The sequence below is a fragment of the Tinamus guttatus genome, unplaced genomic scaffold (genome assembly GCF_059628265.1).
Source record: "Tinamus guttatus ecotype Peru unplaced genomic scaffold, ASM5962826v1 Tinamus_guttatus_pri_ptg000530l, whole genome shotgun sequence".
Taxonomy (NCBI): Eukaryota; Metazoa; Chordata; class Aves; order Tinamiformes; family Tinamidae; genus Tinamus; species Tinamus guttatus.
The window spans coordinates 2,285,337-2,310,463 of record NW_028289064.1 but is presented as its reverse complement, the minus strand read 5'-3'; the positions used below and the strand labels follow the sequence as shown (position 1 = coordinate 2,310,463).

General features: G+C 39.5%; 1 protein-coding gene across 8 annotated transcripts in view; it reads right to left on the bottom strand.

The window, feature by feature from the left end:
• ARHGAP12 (Rho GTPase activating protein 12) overlaps positions 1-25,127 on the bottom strand; it is a 66,199-nt gene that overhangs the window by 17,969 nt on the left and 23,103 nt on the right. For 4 of the 8 annotated variants that reach the window (XM_088533960.1, XM_088533964.1, XM_010221125.2 and 1 more), the window contains 5 exons: positions 19,385-19,648; positions 14,248-14,388; positions 12,466-12,546; positions 4,778-4,903; positions 1,363-1,437 (listed from right to left, as the gene is read on the bottom strand). In XM_088533960.1, coding sequence (XP_088390086.1) covers positions 1,363-1,437; positions 4,778-4,903; positions 12,466-12,546; positions 14,248-14,388; positions 19,385-19,648 — 687 coding nt within the window. The remainder of the gene's footprint in view (positions 1-1,362; positions 1,438-4,777; positions 4,904-12,465; positions 12,547-14,247; positions 14,389-19,384; positions 19,649-25,127) is intronic. The other 4 variants (XM_010221128.2, XM_010221129.2, XM_088533962.1 and 1 more) reach the window with 3 other exon arrangements.

The following is a 25,127-nucleotide window of genomic DNA, read 5'->3' as shown; positions in this document are numbered from 1 at the left end:
TAAAATGCTACTCCTACTGAATATGGTAGCTCTCTAAGCAAATTCACAAGCTCTTCGCAAGCTAGTGACAAATGTACTTTATTTTCTAAAGCTCATATCTTCTCTGGAATAAATTAATCAAAATTTAATTCTAAAATTAGACCCTTCTTTAGATTATTCATGATCTATATGGATCACTAGCAATCTTATGTGCGGCACCCTCCTAGCAAGCCTTTGGCCTTATTACATTGAACAGCCTAAGATAGTAAACACCATCATGTCCTACTTAGCAGCAACACTAGGGGGTACTCACAGGAAAATTAACATGACGTTTAATTGGGAAATGGGAGAAGGAAAGCAAGTAAGGATCCAAATATACAAAAATATTCAGAATTTAAAGGTGCAAATTTAAATATTAGGACACAGCCAAAACACAGACATTTTTCTACAATCTAAAACCAGCTGTGCCTTCTCGTACAAAATGCAATTTTTACAAGTCAAGGTCTGAGCTATATTTAAAAAAGAATATATGCAGCAACGACTGCTGGTGTGCAAGGCTATCAAAATCACTTGCTTAGTAAATAAACCGTGGAAAACAATATGTGGAAAAGTTGTAAGAATAGACGAGAACCACTTCTCTGTGCACACAGTGAGAATGAAACAGAACTTGCCTCCAACGCCCTGAACTACCTCCTGAAGGACCACTAAAATTGAACAAGGGACACATTTCAATGCTATTGCAGTTCTTAAAATCAAGAGAAGTGCTTCACATATTGAATTACTTCCTTCACATACTGAATTATTTCCCACTGTTTAATTATGCCGTGTCCTCATGATTCCTAAATCTTTTTAAGGATATTGAAATACAAATAAAAGATGGAGACACTGCATTAAAAAACAAAAAACAAACAAACAAATCAACAAAAAAAGCTGCCCGCCGACAGCAAGGGGGCTTTAGGAGGGAGGGGTATTTTGCTTTTGCTCCTACCTTCCAAGTTGCAAAAATGTGACAAGTGTGAAAAGTGTGACAAAGTGTCACCTTCCAAGGTGACAAAAGTGACAAGAGGAGATGAATACCATAACTTGACATAATTTTATTCTACAATAAATTTCTAACTCTATCTCCCCAGCACCAAACTGTATTTAAACCAAGGCACCTACTTTTCCTTTGCTCCTGTTTTTAATTCCTTTAAACACATTTAGATGCAAAGCATTATTCTAAGGCTTTACATTTTGAAAGGAACATAAACCATTATTTTTCGTAAAAACAAAAACAGTATAATTAGATACTCTAGTATAATTAGATACTCTCAAAGTATCTAATTATAAATAGCCCAGTTTCTACAGCATCTACTTATATATTCAGACAATATGCATACTGACTGTGGCTTGATGCTTTGGTGATGAAGGAGAGGACTCATTTTCAGGAAAACTCGCCTTAGAAGCAGTTGATAATTCCTATAAAGATTCAATAGGCAATACAAGTTATTCATTTTTTTAACATGTTTTTGTTGTTTAACTTTTTTCAACACTATAGATGCATAAATATATACAAGCAGACAGATAAATGCACTTACATTCCTGGTCACAAGTTTTAGTTAAAAAAGAGTAGTTTTTTCTGAAGCATACATGATATTCTGATATTATCATATTTGTATTATGAAACTGGTTGCTACAGAGAGTTCTTAAAAGACTTAAAGACTGCAATCAAACCGGGTTAATAAAAATTCCTAATGTCTACTTGAATATAGCAAAGCTTTCATCCTTATTAAGGAACTGAAGTTTTGTACAACATTGCCACCAAATTATAAAGCATGTTCATAACACTAACTTCATAAAGGACATTACGTGATAAAATACTATGATTTTAAAGAAAAGATTATGTCTATGGAGTTACAAGATTAGTACATATAGTTTTTCATGTAGAAAAGAACATAGAAGCTCTATTAATATCTGTAAGTCAGGAAAGGTAATTTCCTCATAGCTGAGAACTGAAATTTTCTAGATATTGTTTTTTTTATCTTAAATTAGGCAATAGATATGGATCAAAAAAGAAAAAAGCACTAAGCCTTTGAAAACTTGAGAAAATGCCTAGCTAGAACCAAAACGACGTATGTGTTTTCTCTTAAGTAACGATTGTTTTGCACAAATAAACAGCTTGAAAATCTGGTAAAGAATTTCAAATAGAAGTTCTTTGTTCTTTGTTGTTGTTAACACATCCCCCTCCTCCAACCTCCCCATTTTCATGGGGATGGAATTCTTATTCTTAATTCTTCTGCCTTATTCTGCACTACTCCTTGAGCAAAATGTTTTTTGCTTCCAATATTACATAAGTCAGCACAGCCGCGCTTTAAAATCCACTTGTAAATCTACCTACAGAAGTTGCATGCTAACTCTTCTCCTATTGCACTGGCAGAGAGCATTAGTGTTCTTAAAAATGGACTAAATGTTCCAGGCTTTCAGCGGTCGGTAGAGAAAGTTTCCACAGCAAGGGTGTTACTTTTGTCCTCTACCCTTGTAGAAAGGTACCATTTTTTAGCAGGGTAAATCCTGCTAGCTACATACAGATGTGTACTGCCAATCAACAGCTACAAAGTCTATTTTATATCATCAAATTCTAGTCTGTCACAGCAACCCATACATTCACTTGGACACATTTCAAGCACTCTGATGGGCCTGTTTTCAGAGTACTGAGTTATGTTGTTTTTCCAAGGAGAAAAAAAAAGAAAAAAGAAAAACAGAACAAGGAAAATAACATGAAAACAACTTTCCTAGGAGTTAGTTATAAGGATAATGGTGGGTCAATGTTCACATTTAGCCAAATACCAATTTTCTTCCAACTCACTCTGAATTTCACATAGCTTTCATACACCTAGCAGCTTTGGAAAGGAAGCTCAGTCTATGTGACCATGAACAATTTCCTTTATCACACACCAGTTTATATCAGTGTATGTTAACAGTGTGACTGCCAGGGGCAATAAAGCCTCTGCATCAATGCACTAAAATCTACATGGCCATCCACAAAATATTATTTTATTCCTCCACCTCATATTTTTAATTTTCCCAGAGCATTAGCACATGTTCCATGAAACTGTGAAGCAATGCACATTGCCTGCTTGCTCTGCAGCTGTTAAAATTAGAGAAACCTTAAGCTATTGGGTCTGCAAATGTTGAATGGTACACACTGCAATTTGGCTGCCACACTAGATACTTGTTTGTTTCACTGGGTTCAACATATCAGAACTCAAGCATTGGGTCTTGAAGAAAAGAGTCATTATAAAGGAATGATATAGTAAACTGTCACAGGTATTCAGTGCTTTACCTTAGCTTCTTCATTCAGAGCAGAGGCACCTAGAGGGCATTCCAAAACCAAACTAAATTTTTATACCAGAAAAATCACACACATGAGGTATAAGCCTGGCTAGAACTGTCACCTCCACCTCAGCTGTGATTTTGAGGACTCCATTCAGCTTCTTTTATTCAGTGACAAATCACATTTGGTAAAGAAAGATGCTGCCAAGGAGGCAGTGAGAGGATGAAGAAGCAGCAAATGGACCTCAGAACTACTCAAGCTGAACTACCACGTGCAGGTGCAAACTGGGTCCTCTCCAGCCAAGCTTGGTCCACTGGCTCCTCAGCACCATGTACGACATCCTAAACCAACAGCTCAAAAGCTTAAGATACAACCCAACAGATCATTCTCTGAACAGGTAAGTCAAATCTGGACACTCACAATTTCTTCCTTTTCCATTAAGAAAATACTCAATTTCGATAAGGAAAGATATTTTTAAAAAAAGGAAACAACAATATTATCCTAATATTCTGGGCAGCAGATCTTTTTTTTCATTACAGCTGCTTTGATTTTGTCCATTTAAGTTCCTCTCTGGCACCTGTAATTGCAGAGGTTGCTTAGCGACCTTTCTCCATTCCCCCAAGTCTACACTCATTTCACTTCATCTTTCCCTTTATCTTTATAAAAAAAAAAAAAAAAAGGGGGTGGGGGGGGAGGAGCTTCCTATTCAATTTACTGGTATCGAGTTCTGTGCCACGATTTCAGCACTATTCAATATTTTGCAGTTTCCATGAATCTGGGGAGTGACCATTGCGAAGTTACAGAAACCTGCAGCGTTTCCGAGGCCGGTTTCAGTTCCCCCCGACCGACATCGACCCCTCACGCAGCAGGACGCGAGCGGAGAGGGCTACAAGCGGAGAGGAGCCCAGCGGCAGCACAGAGGCTCCATCCCCTCTCTGCTTGAGCAGATCTGTACCAAAATGGCCCCCAAAAGACTATATCAAGAACATACCCTAAGACTGCAGAGAAAACTGCTCTGGTATTTCTGTTTCTCAATTCTTTTTGGACTAAACTCCCATCTCAACTCTGGATGGGGATCAAATGTTAACGTTTTAGTGCCTTCGGTATTGCCTTCAGTAACAGCATCACATCCTTGCTGCAACCAAAGCACAACTTCTTCTCCTTCCTAGAAGTGTTGCACTGGAGATCAACGGTGCAGTTAAAGGAATAAGCACAGGAAAATACAGGAAGTTCCCAACTACAAATAAAATGGCTTCACAGAAATGCTGAACTAACACAAATTAAAATATTTCAAGGACAACAAGAAATAGGCTATTACTTACAACGTAACAATAGCAAGATTATCAGATAGACCTTGATTTTACTGAATATTTATACACAAAGAGACAGAAGAAAAATGAGATTTCCGAAGTTATTGCGTACTGATTTCTTAGAGAAAAGGCAAAGACAGTCAGCGTAGCAGCGCACTGTTTAACTTGCTCCTACCTTATCATTGGTGTCCAACACAATTGTGCTGTGCCTCCATTTTGTTAAAACTATTGGTTCCTGTAGCCTCCTGTCCAGGCTCCTACTCTTTATTATATCTCTTTGCTGCTGTGGAGAAGCATTATACTAAAGGAGAGAAAAATCAAACTATAAGTAGAGTATAGGACCATTCATATGTCTTAACAGTGCAAACTTTCAGATTCCATCCAAGAGGAGGAAAACCACCCTTGTTTTTATTTTGCACTTAGTATGCAGCTCTAGCTTGTCTGCAGTAGTCTTCTCTAAGGCAGTAATTAAAACTGGCTTCTTAGGACAGTGCTTTGTGTTACCAGAGATGTTTGATTTCTGGTGTAAGAGCCTCCTGCCACCTTTCCAACCAACCAGCCTACTGAGAAGCACCAAGCAACTAGAATCTTTCCAGCCACTAGGCAACGAGAACTACTGCAGGGTTTAAACCCACACTCTCCAGATTGCACCAGTTCTATACCACCTGCTGAGCTCTTGCGTACTTAAAGAGAAACCCTGCAATTTTACAGTAAACCCTTTAGACAGAGAATTGTGGCTGGATGTGGTGGATGCGATTCCCTTTGACCCAAAGTTTTTGCATGCCCAGGAGAAGCGACTTGAGGCAGTGGAGACACTTTTTCAGAACAGACTACATTAAACTACTAAAAAGCACCTGTTAGTGTGGAATGTACTTTACATAAATATTTATATTTAAGCACATAATATAAATATTCAGGAGAAAATAATCTTAAGATTCAGGAGAGCTATAACAGCAGAAGAAATAACGTATGTATCAGAATAGAGCTTTCTAATAACTCAACAGCATCCAAAGATACACAAGTTGAGAAAATGTGAAGTCCATGAGAAGGACCCTACATTTAATTAGATCTCAGGATTACAGCAAACATATCATCAATGCCATAGCTGCTTCAAGTGATCACCACCAACACTCATGTAGTATTGTAAAGAATTATGAAAACATTTAAAATGTTGGTAAAAATCTCATTCTTTCTATGCAGTGTTAGAAGAGTAAAAACTGCACATTGAAAGAAACAGGAGGCAGTATTTGTAAAGTCACATGAAGGACTAGAATCCATTAAAATATAAGGGTAAGATGTAACAGAAGCCAAGGGTCTTATTTAAAAAAAAGGCTAAATATTACTCTTTAAAAGCCCACTGTATTCTACAGTGATGCCAGGAATTTACAACAGAAACCTCGGAGCCTCAGGCCTTCAAAGACAGAATAATGCATAAGTTAACAAGCACAGTGAGATTTAAGCTAAATAACATAATGCAGTTATAATTAGTACCCAAATAAAGGGCCAACATTATTACTGCCTGCCAGGGCAGACAGTGTGCTTGTGCTAGTAACTTTGTATTATTGGAACTCCATGAATAGTAAAAATCAGCAGATGCTTAAATGATAAATGATAATTTTAGCAGTTCATTTAAATTATTTCAAAATGTGTAACAGTAATAAAATCCTCCTAACTGATTGGGTCTTGTGGTACTAAGAATAAAATTTGGCAGTTGACGAATACCCCCTCTACTCTTTGGTTTCTTTTTTGTGTTGTGTTCCTAGTTCAAAATGCCTCGCAAACCAGGTTCAGGACAGGTTCTTTTACCAGTCCTCCAGAGCACAGCCACCTACAGAAGCTGTTCTCTCCATTAAGGGCACTCGCTGGCCTATTTTCCATGTTTTAGCAACACTAAGTGACCAAGTTGGGTTCTCCTCTCCTCCTAGGGAACAGTATTTTTATGCCTAAACTCTGGCATAGTTTTCAAGACAAATTTGGCAAGGGCCATTCATTTCAATAAAACCGACATGTTCCAGCCAATGCGCTGCCTAGTAGTGTGGTCACTATGATGCTAAATCCCTTAATCTCACACCATAAAAGAGTGCTACTATTTTATTCCTACAATTTTCGATAATGTGGCACAAAGGCCCAATCTGCATGTTATTGTTTCTTGAGAACGCAATTTTGGTACTCTTACATTAATCCCTCTAGCACATAACCCCCATTTGCTCCACATTTGATTATCGGTTGTTTTGTTAGCATGGGCATTATTAAATGGTTCATCATTTGTTCACATATAACAACAAGTCTGGGTCACTTGCTGTAACAGGTCTTTGTGCAGAGGATGATGTTGCAAATTCAGATCATGCCATCTAATTCCCATGACTGAATTAATTCAACACCTTCACCAACTACTTTAAAGCTTTCTTTGCCTCAGTTTGATTTTTTTTAAACCCTCTCAACTGGCCAAGGGATTTATATTTAATTTTAACCTGATAATGTCGCATGGCTCAAGGCTCTGTCCTAGTCTAATTGCGAGTTATCTCTAGCAGGCATCTCCATTCCCATGGGGATGACACAGATCTGTCAGCTTTCAGAAACAGAAGAATAAAGATTCATTTGCTTGCATTAGCATCCATAGTCAAATGAAAGGAACTGGGGGGGTGAAAGGAGAAAAGAGGAATTAACTTAGAAAGAAAGTTGGTCAAGACACAAGTTAAATATTATAGTCTGCTCTCCTGCAGCCAAAGAATAGCACAGCAGCATTTAAAAAATATTTAAATATCCTAGAGAAAATATTTACCATGTCTCAAAAAAAGTAATAACTGCTTTACAGCCTGTCACTGCACATGTACAGGCCAGTACATTACTTTGTATCTGTAGTACTGAATCCTGTGCATCATTTTACTTAACGCCGTGAGACCTTTCCGCTAATCTTCTAGTCAATTTTAATTCTAACTTCCACGCTGGACAAGTAGATTTTTTTAAAATAGTCCACAACCTGAAACTTTGTTTTCAAAAGACTTTTGAGAAAAGACATGATTACATAAAATAACAGAATACTTCTGATCAACACCAAAACCTGCTTTTCTTTCAAATCTGCAATCACTTCCTCTGAAACTTTAATACATTTTTTTTGCCATGCCAGTAACCCTAACCAATCTTTGGCAGGCTTGATTAACATCTGACAAATAATCTGCCCAGAATCATCTTTACTCTTCCTGTGTTAGTGCTTAAGACCCCAAAGCAAAGATCATAGCTGAAACACTGCGTGCAGAGCTGGCTTGGTAGGGTCTGCATGTGGCCCGAGACTTCAGTGCTTGCAGCACAGGAGATCACATGCAAATTAAATACTCTCAAGTCAGAATGAAAAGGGAAGTGCAAAGAAAAATGACAGGAAGGTAACATCTTTATTTTCTTCTAAAAGGAAGTCAAGTTTATGGCAGCATAGTTGGTATAAATATTAACAACAAAATTCACCCTATACTTACAGTATAAGCATTTTCTCTCCAAGTCAACTCTTGAACTACAGAACTCAGTTGGAGGATGCCTGTAACCACACTAATGTTGTACGTGTGCCTAGGAATGCATTTTGAAAACTCATTAATCTATACCACTTTTTTTTGGCTGTCCTCTCTTCTCTCCTTCCTGAGCTTTTTTTCCCCATTTTTAAATAATATTTGCCTTGTTTTTTTGCCATTTTGACAGATATTTTAATTTAGAAATCAGTTGTCATTTCTAAGATCAATTTAACTTTATCTTACTATTGATTTCCCATTTGTATGAACTATAAAACTCACATTAGGAAACTATTAGGTGTTTGAAATAGGGCTATTCCAGTATGATTTAGGTATTATTCACTCACTCTGTAAGAAATAGAGCTATTTTATCATAGTGAATTATTTGGAAAAGAATTTACAGATGCTGTTTTATTTCCTTTAAAAAAAAAAATCTAACAACTGACAACTGAACTCAGCACATGGGAAAACAGAAGTATTTTGCAAAGGGTACTGCAAGCTGTAGGTAAACACCATTAGCCAGTTTAAAGAATAACCCAGTAGGTTCTTCAGTTCCACTAGAAAAACCCAGGCCTAACCCTTCAAAAGACTTGACAATTTTCAAGAGCTGTCAAAGCTACTCCATTCACGGCACTGTTTTCACCTAGAGGCATTCTGCTACTCACAGGTGCCAGTTCATACACAGGACTTTCTGGAAGACTGCCTAAAGCAAATTGTTTCCAATTATATTTTCTACAGGAAACCCCTCATGGGTTTTGTTGTTGTTTTTTAAACACACATCTAAGATTACTGGAGATGTTATTCCAGGGTGTATTCACATTTACATTCAGTTATATGCTGTAAAAGTGAAAAAAATTAATAGTATAGTATTAGCTAAGCCAATAGGCTATTTCTATAAACCTCCAGATAATATTTGTTTTAAGTGATTTCAGGATGGTGTAGAAAGTTCTAACAAGGGAAGGCTCTTCTTGTGGTTTAACAGCCACACATGATGGTGCAAGCCCAGTGGTTTATTTCACAACAAATTTGGAAAGGTAATAAAAGAACTAAAAGTGTCGGAGGACTTGGAGTTTTACTATAGACTCCATCCAGTTTCTTATTATTTTTTTCTTTTAATTTTTATATAAACAAAAGAAGTCAAAAACACACAAAAAAGTTGCAAGTCTTTCTATGGTCTTTTCTCTCCTCGCTCATTGAAGTTCTCAATATAAGTTTTATTTATTTTTCTACACAGCAGCTCTGCAGCCTACATAGTCTTTCCAATTCATTTGTTCCCAAGCACTTTGGGAACTACTTCAGTGAGTTTTTCGGGAGGCTGCTCTTCAGTCACACTTTAAATACTCACAAATTTCTTACATTAGTATTGCATATTCTTGAGATCTTCACAGACACGAGCTGAAACTTTTGCTGAATTTTTAAGTCTACTCTATAACACTTAAAGCTAAAAGCTAGGGATTGCAGGCAATCCAACAATTATTTATTTATTTACTTGTATTAACCTATTTGCGGTCACCCAAGATTTAGTAGTTTCAAGATCATTTAGCAAAAATAAATATTAGATATTTTCCTTGAAAATTAACAGCAACAGTTGATTATTTTCATAAAAATGAGAACTAAAGCATGCCAGACCACAAACAATGACAGAGAGACTGATTTTCATTCTATAGGTGCCACTCATACAAGGGAGCCTTAGGGGTAGCGCTAGAAGCACTGGACTGTGGTACATAAATGCACCACTGCTAGATCTCACAGAATCACAGAGTGGTTGAGGGGACCTCTAGAGATCATCCAGTCCAACCCCCTGCTCCAGCAGGGACACCCAGGGCACGGGGCACAGGGTGGCATCCAGGCGGGTTTGGAAGATCTCCAGAGAAGGAGACTCCACAACCTCTCTGGGCAGCCTGTGCCCCAGGGCTCTGTCACCCTCGCAAGAACAAACTTATTCCTCGCATGGAGATGGAACTTCCTGTGGTTCAACTTGTACCCATTATCCCCTTGTCCTGTCACTGGCCACCACTGAGAAGAGTTTGGCCACATCCTCTTTACATTCTCCCCTCAGGTAGTTGTACACGTTGATCACATCTCTCAGCCTTCTCTTCTCCGGGCTAAACAGGTCCAGCTCGCTTAGTCTTTCCTCATACAATAGATGCTCCATTCCTTTGATCATCTTTGTTGCTCTTTGTATCTCACCTCTTTATACTGATATGCTTCAGACAACAGCTCTGGATTATCTGTGAGACCTCTGGCAGCTGGATTAAAACCAACTCCACTAGTTGTAATTCAAATCCAAAACTCTTTTGGATCTTGTTTTTAGCAAGAAACTGTGTCACAGTCAAAGCTTTCTGCATTGCAAAAGTGAAAAAGACCCTGGAGACCAGGGAGAAAATCTGGAGAAAGGAACACTTTTCCTTGATCGAGGGGGATTAACTTAAAGATGATTCAGACAAACTTGACATCCACAAGTCCATGGGCCTTGATGGAATATAGCCGTGAGTGCTGAGATTGCTGGTGGGCATCACTGCTCGGCCACTCTCAATCATCTTTAAAGAATGAGGAAAAGAAGCATCTGAGGACTGCAAGAAAGCAAACGCCACTGCAGCCAAGAAGGCCGGTGGGATCCTGGGCTGCATTAGGAGAGGAGCGTTGCAGGCAGGGTGAAGGTGGTGATGCTCCCCCTCTGCTCAACTCTGGTGAGGCCACATCTGGAGTACTGTGTACAGTGCTGGGCTCCCTGGTACAAGAGGGACATGGAGCACTGGAGAGAGTCCAGGGCAGAGTTACAAAGATGTCTAGGGCCTTGGAGCACCTCTCGTGAGGAAAGGCCGAGAGAGACGGAGAAGAAAAGACTGAAGGGGAATCTTATCAATGTGTATAAGTATCTGAAGGGAGAGAGTAGAGAGGATGGGGCCAGACTCCTCCTAGTGATGCCCAGTGGCAGGATGAGAAGCAACGGGCACAAACCAAAATACAGAAAGTTCCATCTGAACATGAGGAACTTCACTGTGAGGGCGACTGAGCACTGACTGGAAAAAAGTTGCCCAGGGAGGCTGTGGAGACTCCACCCTTGGAGGTGTTCAAAAGTCACCTGGACTGGGTCCTGTGCCACATGCTCTAGGTGTTCCTGCTGGAGCAGTGCGGATTGGACTAGATGATCTCTAGAGGTCCCTTCCAACCAACACTGTGCTGTGATTCTGTGAATGAAGTATCCAAAACATTGTTTCCAAAAAAATAAATTATGCACAACGAAATAAATGCTTTTGGCAAAACCCATTCTACTAGAATTTGAGACCTCTAATTAGTCTAATTAAGCTCAATAACTATGTAAAATTTAAAATTAGTAGTTACAGATACATTGTTAGGTTTATAAATGTCACAAAATTAAAAGACACCTAACCTATTCCAATAAGAATCCATAAAAGCAACATTTCCAGTGACTCAGATACAATTATTTTGTTCATAAGGCAAAGAACTCTAGTGCACAGTTTCCTTCATAAACATTTATAGATAAAGGTTGCCCTCTTCTAAGGGGAAACGCCTTAGGACACTAGTTTTTCATACTGATGGAATAAAACAATTGAGCAACATGTTCTTCTACAAATGTATGATGCGCTTCTGTGTGAATCACTTTATTGTCATATTTCAACCTGGCACTGAGCAAACATCCTAGTACCAGGAAAGATGCACACATAAAACTACACCATGATGACAAGTTTTTGAAAGTGAAAACGAAAGTTAAACAGTTTTGGGTATATCCTAACACTACTGGGTCTCTTTAGTTCTGTCAGTTACCTACAAAAGCTGTCATCATTCCAAGCGGAATAAATACCACAACACAACTGTAATAAAATGATCAGTGTCATCCTCACAAGTGTATCCTCAGATGCTGGACAACTCTGTTGAAATTTTTGGTTTTCAACCTCTCCATACAATAATAAATAAATAAAAACACATCTATATAAGATCCAAACAACAACATTTAGAAATACATGACAAAAATGCATTTTGGCAGGTACTAAAAGAGAACTACACTTTTTCAGGAACATTGTAAAGTTTAAAAAAAAATAAAGGAAAAAACTCGCACTGTTTCCCTTTATGTAAGCTGTCATTATCACAACAAAACCACAAACACCTGAGTTAGTAGAGATGCAATATCTTCCTTGGTATCTTAATACTGCTATATACACCTATTTGGGATGTTTTTTAGTATAACTCTTTTTGTCTTTGTTGCATTTTTGTGTCATTCCTGACTGTGAATAAAGACAAAGAACAAGTCCTGCTGTAGTGAACAACTCCCCAAAGACCTCACAGAACACCCACAGCCCAGGGAGAGGAGGGAAATGCCAAGTTTCTGTTTCAGGTCACTCACCCTAGGTAACTCCCATTCCGATCGGGAACCATCGGCACTGTAGTAGTAGGGTCTGCCTTGCTCATCTGCATGTTTTATCCACTGCAGAAACAAATGTGATGATAGGAAATGTAATGAGTGACAGTCATAACATAGGAAATCTCTAATAGTCTCAAGGTCAAGCAGCAAAAATAGCAACCCATTTCACTTCTCAGCCCCCTGAATCACATTCACTATCATGTTATCATTCTGTAACTTCCCAGAAAATAGTGCCACAATATCATAGTTACTCAAAGTTTTGCTGATTCACCTAAAGAAGTTGTGATAAAGAGGTATTTTTCAGAAGATGATGTCATTTTAAGCAAGCAGTCTTTGCATTCAATCTGTGTCCAGACTTTATACATAAAATTACAAAATGACAAGAAGCTCATTCAAGGTCCCGATAAGGCTGACCAGCAAGCTGCTGATAATTTAAGAGATTACTGCACAACTTGTTAAACAATTCAATGTTGATAACAGCGACAGGCACATGAGATGCAGTTCCTCATTCAGTCATGAGGGGATAATGCAACTACTTCTGTAACTCTATTAGCAGCTCCCAGAACCACACGAAAAAAAGTGTAACCACCTAGTTCTGCAGAAATGACAGAATTGTCATGGGAAAACATCTACAAAATGATGGTGTAAAAACATGCATATGAACACTCACAGCAAGGCTCGGGTTCAATGGGTTTCATAAGGGTTACCTTCCAGTAAATTCTTTGCTTCTTATCAATCTCAGTGCAATTTTTAAAACCTTTGTATTTTCCTCTAAAGAGGGATACGTGCTCTATGTTTTTTGCATAACTAGATTAAGCAGGATAAAAACACAAAATTCTCTGGAAAAGAGAAGTATAACTACATATTTGCAGACTGTTCAAAAAAAAAAAGAGAGAGACTGCAGCCAGTACTAACAAAGCTAAGCAATATAAAATTGAAATAAACCTCAACTACTTAAAAGCTTCATTAAAAAAAGTATATACTTGCATACATGCACACATCAACTGGAGAAGAGCTAGTGATATAATATGATAGATATATCACTGTTTCAAATGACATTTTTTGAAGTCTAAAAAAAAAAATCAAAACACAACTTTTGTTAAAAATTTACAAGTATAAATATTACTGTCATTTTTCATATATAGAAGAAATTTTTGTGACATGCTGAGAATCACAGAAAGGTTGTCAACAGCAATTAGATAAACAGTCTGCTGATTCTGCTATTACCTAATGATTAAATTTGACCACATCTGAAAACACGATGGAAAGCCTTTAAAAAAAGTATTGAATTTATTTATTGAGAAGAAATCATCATTATTTTCTATTCGAAACTACCCTATATAAAAGCCATATACAGAAAAGAATAATTCTTCTTAAGAGACAAAGAGCAACATTATATCAATAGGAACTTCATTCATGAAGTGTAACAAAGAGGATGGGGGTGCAGCAAAGTGATAAATGATATGTTAATTTAAAATAATTTGATACCCAACTGGAAATAAGAAAACTCTTACTGAATAGTAAAGGAGATATGTAAGGGGAGGGGGGCAAACACACACACACACACACACACACACACACACACACACACACACACACCCCCTCACTAGCTCAGGTGCCCAAGTTCTGGACACATTTACAAAAAAAACAAGATGACATCACTGAGGAATGTTTTTTTTACCCCTAGAAATAAAATCTCTATTTTGAACAGTGAATTTACTGAAAGGATTGAGAACACTTGTGATGAGAAGAAGGAAAAAGTACCTTTTCATTAGTATAGTCATTGGTATATAAGGTTTGACCATGTTCATCCAACTCTTCCGACCACCCCTTGGGAGGAGAACCATACTGACTATCTGACTGGCTGTAACAAGAACTGTGGTCGTTTTCTTCTGATGAAAGAGGCTACAAGTAGTCAGAAACACACAAGGCAGCTTTGAGAATGAAAATGCTTTAAAATCTGAAAGAGCAAAGATTATTTGGCTAGAAAGAGAATAGCAGTGATTTGCAGGGAGTTCACACTTTTATATCTTACATTGCAAAACAAGAGATGCATTTTTAAAGTACAGAAATATTGATAACTGCTAGTGATTCACAAAATTTCCGGAATGACCGAGCTTATAGCGATGCAGCTTTATCTGTTCCATGACACCAAGCTTCAACTATCCAAACTTATGCTATGCAGTACAACTCTTTCCAATCAACCAGTTTTCACTCAATCTAAATTTTATTTCAATCTAAAATTTATTTCCATAAATTTACATTACTGAATGATGAAATGGATTGGCTTTAATAATCTATATTGCATAGGGAAGCTGGAAGACCTGATGCTTTGGTTTTCTGGCAACATCCCAGTTGTTCATACCTAAATCCTTTTCATCCCTCCCCAAACAGCATACAAAACCACAACAAACACTAGGGATAGTCCGAAATTCCAGCTGCATCTGTTTAAGTGCCAACACTTCACAGGAGTTGCGCAATGCATCCTAAAACATTAGGAATTTCCACTCCCAGTTTTTCAACTCTGACAGATAAAACAATGAACAACAGAAAAACCAGATGTTACAGCAAGTGAAGTCACAAGCATCCAAGCTGTAAGATTATTTTCTGAAGACAGAAATGAATTATAATGTAAAGAACAAGACTGACATGCAAAGTGAAAAAAAAAAAAATAGCACACACACTTCAACCACCTTCTGTCCCCTAATACTGCTCGTTCACCTCCTTCCTAACGCGAAGCAGCATTCCGGGAAGGATCCGCTCCATGCTGCACAGATCCTCCTGCCCAGGTTCCATCCCTGACAGCAACCGCACCGCGGTGCCACCAAACAGGCACTTGGGGCAGGTCTCCTGGGCACTACCTGGCTCCTAGGCAAGCAGCACGCGCAACTGTTAAGCGGGAAGGAATCTTGCCATTTGAAAATGGTGATAGTTAAACACGGCCGTAAGTTCTGCAGGACAAGTATAAGGGTTGTAAGGAAAATCACAAAGTGGGAGAAAGGCAGGATTCCAATTTTAACCTATACAAAAACTACTATCCTGAAAAGATTTATCATCTTAGGATTTCAGATTTTTAAGCCAGTGGTTTTTTAAAGACTAAGTATCGACCGAGATTTCCAAATGATTGTTATGGATTTGTTATATTTTTCTAAATTTTCCCTTTTGGAGTAGCTTACAGCTTGCCTTAGAGAGACTTCCACCCTAAACAGACAGGAGGTTGCTTACGAAGCACAGCAAAACCTATAGGAAGTCTTTCAGTCAACAATAAAGTAACACGAAAGATGTACTTCAAGGACCAACAGGGCATGCACTAATGCCACATTTCCCACACATGCCCTAACGGGAAGGTTGGAGCCTCTGATTCCAACCTGATTCCTTACACAGGTAAGGAAATCCTCAGTCTCAGTAGTTAAAGACCTGAACTAGAGAAATTAGCAGTTCTACTGGTCTGATATTAACAGCTAGTTATAAGGCATCTAAAGCACATACACATTGTTTACATTATGTTTTAATGAATAAATATCATTTTCACATTTGATCAAAACAGAAACTTTGGACTTTTCTATTTTCAGGAATTACTGCCAAATAATGGTAAAGAGGGAGTCATACTCTTCTCAGTGGTGGCCGGTGACAGAACAAGGGGTTATAAATTAAAACACAGGAAGTTCCATCTCCATGTGAGGAAGAACTTCCTTCTTGCGAAGGTGACAGAGCCCTGGCACAGGCTGCCCAGAGAGGTTGTGGAGTCTCCTTCTCTGGAGATCTTCCAAACCCGCCTGGATGCCACCCTGTGCCACGTGCTCTAGGTGACCCTGCTGGAGCAGGGGGTTGGACTGATGATCTCTAGAGGTCCCTTCCAAACTCAACCACTCTGTGACTCTGTAGTTGTATTTACCTCTTCCAAGCAAGTTCAGAGACTCACGTTCCATCAATGCACTTAAAACTAAAACAGAGAGCTCCCAAGTGAAAATTCTGTCAGGGAAAAAAAAAAAAACTGCATGATAAGAAGGATTATGCATTGCAAGTATCCACAATGCTTTTGTATAATAATAGTGTTGCTGTTCCAAGGCTTAACTAATCCCACCTACTACACAATCTAGGAACTTAACCTTTGAGGATCTAAACATGAAGAAAATTCCTAAGTTGTTACTAAGTTTATCAAGCCAAGGCTTTGTTTATCCCTCAGCTAGCAGGACAAGTGCTGAAGCTGCTTAAATGAGGGTCAAAGAGAACACTGGATAAACCACATTCAACAATTCTGTTCCATTTTCTACATTTCTACAGCATTAACTGCCTTTATGCTCTTCACCTCACTGCTGTTTAATCCATCTTCCTTGCTCCTTCCCAATGGCATCACACCCACTTCCCTGGAAGTCTCACCACCAAACCTCCTACCTCCTAACAGAGCCATGGGACTGAAAGAGTGATTATGAAAATGCCCCCATGTCATCTTTTCTACCATCTTTCTTGTTGTTTTTCCATTTAAATGGAAATTCTTCAGGGCAGAGACCCGTGTGCAGAAAGCACCTAGAAAAAAAGAAGCACCCTCAGGAGGCATTTCTCATCTCCCATTCAACCTACCTAGATTTTAAAGTGTTTCTACTATTGTCAGGGCAAGGAGAATATGCTGAATACTTAGAAGAATTTGAAGATGTATGATCTGCAATGTAAAGGCAATCCTGTTGTTTTTGTACAAGTTAGATACTTCATTGATACATTCTTCATATTTACTCACCTTTCCATTTTGTTATCTAGTATAAGCTACCAACTCCTCTGAGGATAAATCACTAGAGAAACAACTGGCATTTAATGTACCAGCACATGCCTTTATTGCTCTCTAACTCTGAAATGATTGAGGGTAACTCAGACTAGACCTGCAAAAGCCAATTCAACTTACTGCAGCAAAAGAAATTACATCAGCTTTCACTAATTATTACAATGACTGAAAGCTTGGTTACCAAATTATCTGAAAGCCAAATGCATTAAGCTTCACAAATAAACTGAAGAATATGGGTAGTAAAAATTAGGGTTTCTGAACATGCAGCCACAAGATGTAGTGGCAGGGAAGAGGTGGAAATAAGACAGATGCCTCAGTTGCAGATGGGGAGGGTGTAAAGACAAGGCTTATTGGAAGCCCTCTCCATGAAGACAGGGAAGAACAGTGACAAAAGAAACACTTCAGCTCCTTGTAGGGAGTGTTCGAACCCCAAACAACAATTATCTTGCCTGTAATGAGAACCAAGGCCCTACCGGGCAAAAGGTTGAGAATAGACCATCACCAGAGATGGTGACATGACATTTAGAGACTCTTCACAGGTATCACTGTTGCTGCCAGCAGCCAAAGAGAAGACATGGGGACTGCTGCGAGTGCCAGCAAAGGGGGAACTGCCAAGGGCTTCTTGCACTAGGGAGCCAGGACAGACTTCTGCACCAGGACTCCCAGCAAACTAAAACTTTAGAGCAGCTCAAAATTAAATTTTAAAACTATACAAGAATAGCAGCTCAACAGAGAATCTGGCAAAACCATACACGTACATATATTTTAAAGGGCATACAGAAGTGGAAGATTTATTACTAGATGTTTGCTTTGTCTTTCAATCCAGAAGCTGATTAGCTTAAGTACGGTTTGAATACAAGAGGGCTATTTTAAGAGTACTATTTTAAGCACGTTTAAATGGTAATCTTCATCTCAGCTACGTTACTGTGCTTTACCTGAATCCCCACAGGTAAAACAACACCTCTGCCTGGTCCTCTGCAGCAGCCAGCTGCACTCAGTGTTATCTGCACTTCAGAAATACTACCCCAAACAAGCTTTTAAAGTAAATAGGTTTGTATCAAGTTTTAACTGTGTTAAGCAAGATCTGCGGCCAAGCAGGACATCCGAAGGCAGCTTTCTAACGCACCTCATGCACAAAAGATTCAGCGTAAAAGGATTATATAAATGACAAAAGAAATCCACTGATCCACCCAGTGTTTGCTGTCTCGGTGCTACCCCGCCAGAAGCTCCTGGCCAGACTGCCAAAAGCCAGGACAAATCCCTTCTGCTTCCTCCTCTCTTCCAAGCCTCTGCACCACTGGCTGGACAGACCTTCCAGCATGGCAATGTTTATGTCTTAAGATACCCAGATGTCATTCACAGAATGAAGAGAAGTATTTTCTCAAAGCTAACTCAAAAAATATTGCTCCTTTAATGTTGTTCTAAAGTTCTCATCTAAGGATCTACACAGAGCCTGCCATCGACAAACACCTCAATTCAAATTTCCCAAACAAACGCTATGAGTTTGCTCTAACAAGTCATACAGTCAAACTAGATTTTCTCTGTTCATTGTGAATCCTCTACTTCCTCACGAAGGGATGATTCAAGTGTAAACGTTTTCCTCCCCCCCTCATTTTTCCCCTCTCAGGAGGGACGTGCAGTGGATCTTTCACTGCTTCCCCCTAAAAGCCATTCCCGAAATTGCAGCCACGCTCTGAACGCAGAGGGAAAGGGAACATGTTCCACGGCACACAAGTTACCATGGTCTCCCTGCAAATCCTGGCAGATTCATATTGCAGAGGCACAAAATTTCTTATTAGCTTCTCCCTTTAAAAGAAAAACCACAATACTCTGCTTAGAAACTGTAAAACATTTCCATAACTGTAAGCACTGATGTTTTGGATCTCTTGTACACTTCACGTACTCATTGCAGTACACAATCACTGTACACAGTGAACAAAAAAGATAAATTGCTCATATTTATCACTTCATATCAAGCCACATGACTGAGAAGACAAATGAAGACACCCCTTCAAATCTCTAAATTAGAGATTCGTGATCAGGAAATTAAATCATTATCAAATTCCATAGCAGAACAGCAGTCCCACGCATTACAAGCCCATGTTTGATCTCTGAAAGAGCTACCTCATGATCTGCATGGCTCTGGGAATCCCCTTTATTTATGCTTGCATCTCGGGCCCAACGTGGAGGTTTCCAGGTTCGCTCCTGTGTTCCTCTGTTGTAGTAATAATAGCGTCCTGTAGTATCTTTATGGGTTTCCCATTCCCCATTTATTTGGACTGGAGCACTTGTAGGAAGTGGAGGAAGTGCAGATTGAGATATTTTCAGTTCTTGTAAATTAGCATAAACTGGTGAATCGGGCCTCCCTTGGCTTGGTGGAGTTGTTGGCTATTAAGAGAAGAAATGTGTTAATAAGAGCAAATTAATTTTATAATGCTCCCTTAAAAATCAAAATATATTATGCAGTAAAACAGACCAACAAACTCCCTTTCTGTTGTTGCATAGAGAAGAATAAAATACTACCACAAAACACTGGGGCATGAAAACATTAGGTTATTAACTATAAGGTTAATATCACAAGCTGTATCTACTTTGTACTGAAACAATCTTTCAACATTTCTCCAGATGACAGCAGATAATTATAACTGTGCTTTGCAATAGTTTCGAAATACATTGGAATCAATAATTACACGCTGCCTTCTTCGAAAACTTCAGTTCCACAGTTCAAGCATCACGCAGGGCCTCTAAGCAACATGATCTCGTTGGAGACAGAGTGCCCTGTGTCTTGAGTGCCTCTGGTTAAGCAGAGATGATTCCTGAGCCCCTTCTCCTGCTGTACAGCTGCGGATGACTATAAAGCAGCTCTTCCACCTTGGCAGCAAGACCTAAGCAAAGGGTTCACTTCAAAACACGAGCCCAACGTTGTGACTATGGAACTCCGGAATCTCCCTGGATCGTTCACCTGGAAGCCGTTCCAGGTAGACGTCTATTAAGAAATATTTTACATAATATCACTAATAGTGTACTCATTACCACCCTTTTCTTAAATCAAGTAAATACTCTTATCTGTCTAACTTTATTCACATATATGCACACAAGTAGAAAGGCAAATATCTACAAGAAAATCAAGTATCAATGGCAATGCCTCATTAATAAAGAGTTTACTAACACAAAGGGCATGGTTAAATGTCCGTGGCACTCACCTAAACTATGAGTACCTTTAAATAAGTTACAAGAGCATTTAGGAAATAAAATATATACACTTTCTGGTCTGACGACTACAACCATATAAAACAGACCACACAGACTGTAAGAGCATGTGTTTTCACTAGAACTGTGATTACAAGACTATGGTTCCACAATAAGCTGCTCCCAAGTTGTATAAAGTTTCCTGTTAATGCACAACTATTTCTCTATTTTCAGGCATGTTACAGAGGAGCTCTAAGGAAGTAGCAATATCATTTTTACCATTCCTTCCCCCTGCTTAGTTTTAAAATGGAGCCTACTGGAGCCAAGTCCGTGCACCTCCTGCTGCCTCTTTACATAGAAGTCCATGTACTTTTAAACATTAAAATAAATAAATCTGCTAATCTAGGCTACCCCTAATGACAAATTATTGAGGTTTGCTCATGCAGGACAGCGTACCGCACCACGCCGCCAGCAACAACTGATGGCACCAGCCCTATTCCCAATGAGCGGCCCGACCCTCACCCGAGGGGAAACTCCCAGAGAGAAACTTAATGGAATTAAAGCAGGCAGAGACCTGCTTTGCGCCTCTCTAAAACTGACAACTTACCAGATGGAGATATTGCAAGTACAGCGGGCTTAACAGAACACCAGGCAAACCATATGGAGCGGAAAAAAAAGAAAGGCTGTCCCAGTAGCAAAGCTAGTGAGGCAAAAAGAGTATCACTTCTGTCCAATTGAGAGGGGGAAAAAAATCGAAGGGGGCTAAAACTTAGCAGAAACTGTAAAATACTGCTTTCTCTCACTTGTTTTTTTCCGTAAGATAAGGAAAAAGAGTTGCCCAACTCTCCTCAGGATGAATATATGCCAGTGCAAGCTGAGAGAATAACTCTGATGACTTCCCCAAGGCTGCTGCCGAAAGGCTCTGCTCTCCCGCAGGCTCTGCTCTGCTTCCCAGCGGGGTGAGGGCTGCATTTCCCAGGGAAGCGGAGCCGCCACTTCAGGGCCTGTCTCCCAAGCCCACGTTCGCCCGCGCTGGGAGCGCACCGACCTCCGCATTCTTCCTCTACTGAAAGAAGTGGTAAAAGCAGCATCAAGTGCCCTTGCTGCTACCTAGGCGTTCTACTGAAATTCGGGGGAAAAAAAAAAACTGCAGCAGAGTTGATTGATTCAGCCTTTTCCACAAAAATAAGGACAATAAGAAAACTTTCCGGTTTGCATTTACTGTTTGCCTTTAAAGAAGAGAATGAAGAGCACCATCAAAAAAAAAAATCTGGGTATTAATAAAAACCAAAAATGTTTTCCAAATATAAGGCTGATGACAAAGTATGTTCAATATTGTGTTTAAAATGCTCTCAGGCCACACACAAGAAAAATCTGGCTCAGGGATTTCACATGCAGGATTTTCAAAGGCTTCAGTGTCGTGACCAAAGATCAGAGTGAGGGATGCCCACTACACCAGGAGAGCAGAGCAACCTGGTCTTAATGAGCGCTCGTCTCCTCAACGCTTAATATTTCTAAATTCAAAATACCAATTTCTGATTTTTCAGGGGAAAATCCAGACTAGCACCACATTTCACTAAATTTTATTGCCCTGAACAAACGACCTCAACCCACCCTGCCCACCAGACCACCAGCTACTTTCCTACCCTGCTGCAACCTCTCACCATTTGCTCAGAAAAAATCTTACAGGAGAAGTTTCTTAAACGGTACTTTGACAGTTATTATTTTCAGTGATGAAGAAAAACAAAACACCAAATCTCCCTTCAAGATACAGTTTAGCTCATAAGTGCATCTCCAGGGGACTGAATATCCTTATCGGAAGCTGCTCTGAGCACTTCTGAGACCATGAGGGACGCGAGGATCCCAGGGCTCGTTGCCACCGTGCTCTGTTCCACAGCGCCTACTAGACTGTTTTCTATACAAAATGGATTGAATATTTATTGGTGTTGAAGACAATTCTTAAAAAGCTCCCAAACTCGTGGAATCACTTCCAATGTGCTTCCTGGCCCGTGCTGGCAGCGAGGCCAAGCAGTGTCCCTCCGTCTGGGGGGGATTAGAGGGACGTGCGTCCCACTAGATGTCACTGTGGAGCCCGAGGACCTCCAACAACTTCGCAATTTCATTGAAGGTGAAAAAACTCTACCAAAACCTTCAATAGTTAAATTACTTTTTAAACTTGGATAAACCCATCAGTTATTGCAAATTTACACGTCTAAACAGACAAAGCAGTAACTACATACAATAGTTCTAATGACTTGCATGAACTTTTTCCCCAAGCCGGATGTGAACAGTTAAGGGAAACTTAAATGCATGTTAAACAGTAAACATGTCCGTGTGTACACGAGGATTTGCAATTGGCAATTCCCTTTCTGAGCTTCATCTTTGCACTACAGAGGTGAGAAACAGCTCGTAAACATGAAACTAAATCTATCATAGTTTGACAGAGAAGCCTACACAGCTCACTGACAACCTTATGAATATAACGATCTCTCTCTAAATTTTGCTATTTTCTCCATTTTAAGCACTGTGGGAATCCACTCCATTTAGAGGCAGTCTCAGCACCAGATATGCACAGAGACCTTGCGGGGAGCAGGGCGAAGCTTTCAGGACCAACCCAAGCTGCACACCTGGCTTTTCCTGAGCTCACGCTCTAGGCAGAGCCGTCGGGAAGCAGATACGTGCCTTTAAATAAAACAACTTGTTAATCATTCATGAACCAACAGTCAACATTTCAGCAAAGGCCACAGCCTGGCAGCCTCTGAACCCTACCTCAACTCTGCACCATGAAAAGCAACCTCACCAGACTCCACCAGGCACGTTCCAATGCCAAAGCGCTCATTAGCTTCTCACGTATCTGAGCAACTTAACTTTTAATGTTACTTTATATAAATGCCAGAAAACAACTGCTTAAAGCATGACGGCAGTGCTAGCTTCCAAACCATAACCTGCTGGAATATCATCCTGCCTGTACCCGACAGCTTGAGCTGTCCTGCTGCCCTCGGCAGCTTTTCTGAACAGCACAACCGTGAAGCTAAGAGCTTCTTTTTCGTTCAAGTGTGTTACTGAAAGTCACCCAAGTGACCGAAAAAAACAATACACACACGAACACACACAAATCTTACCCCAACTCTCTTCAAGAGGTTACACGTAAGAGCGTGTCCTGCTCACGGGAAGAGCAGGAGAGCAGGGGCAGGGCAGGGCTGCCTCTCCACAAGCCCAGCAGGACGACAAGGCCAACAGGCAGATTCTGCCACAGCCAGAGGCAGAAAATCCCAATTTCCCAGCAACAGGGCTTATTGCCAAGGCCACTGTCTATTTAGGGAGGCCTGTGACTTTAATACCAGCTTTATTAGTCAGAAATGAGAGCAAACAGATCTGAAAAACGCTACATTTTATCTTTTGTTAAGGGACAGCTGTGCTAGGAAAGAAAAATTACAACAACAAAAATTAGCTGATCTCCTCTGCCCTGTTGCTGCTCGGCTTATGTTTTCACAACCATGGGCAGGATTCCACTTCCTAACACATTCAGGAGCATTTAAAGCTTCCTGTGACACCCAACAAGAGCAGGGAGGTTTGCAGCAAGCCTGCTGCTACTGCACTGTGAAAAAAACTAATTCCAAAAGCTAATTTAAAACGGGACTCCACAGCAATCCATTATGCAGCAACCTTCTCTGGCTAATACTTAGCTGCATAATTCAATGCGTAAGTCTAAGAAAAGCACAAAACAAAACAGTAAGTGTTATAAGCCTATTAATAGCTCAGTGAATTTAGGACAAGCCATACTAGTGCAAATATTATTTAACAGCTTTACAGTTTTCATGTTCAGTTGATTTGACATTGTAAAGCTATGTGGGGAAAAAAAAAAAAAAAAAACAGAAGTATATCCCTCAAATATATTTGCCTAGTAAAGCCATTGAACAGTTAAATGGCTAAAATGATCCACTTAGATACTCTCAATAAAGTAACCTAAAAAACGGCTAGCCAATATTTTTCCTCAGATTAGAAATAATAAAACTAAGCATGTAATTTACTTTTATCAATTAAATTTGGTTTTGGTCATTTTTCATTTTACTTCCATGGCAGAGCTATGACTTTGTCCTAATTGCATGTGAAAAACTACTGAAATCACTTTAATGGAAACATTTCTATTAATATTTTGCTTTATGAAACTAGATTATGAAACAAAGTGCCTCAGTACACAGAACACAATGTCCTGCCAGAAAGAGCTTGTGCTACTTGAGCCATTGAAGTTCCCTCCAGCTTTAGCTCTCCCATAACACTGTGAACGTGGCTCCCAAAGTGGCCAAAAATGTAAGTCTCTGTCCAGTGATACTGGATGCCTTGTCAGTGAATAAATAAATAAATAAAGCCTAGAAGCAGAGCAAAAAAGCTGCAACACCTTTTTGAGGACGATACTAAATAAAAACTTAATACAGTGAATTATTTGCCTTTCTTGGAGGCTGAACTTGCAACTCTTGGAGGTCCTGTGCTTACTGCTCACGTTTATACACTGCCCGTGGCCGTCTCTACTAGAAGCACTGTTATATAGGGACTCAGGAGCTTTACGGCAAAAGAGAAAATATATGATTGATCAAAAGACTGCAATAGGGATGTCAAGCATTTTATAAAAAAGAAATAGAAATAAGATCTTACAATGAGAGCCTTTGTAAATCACGCA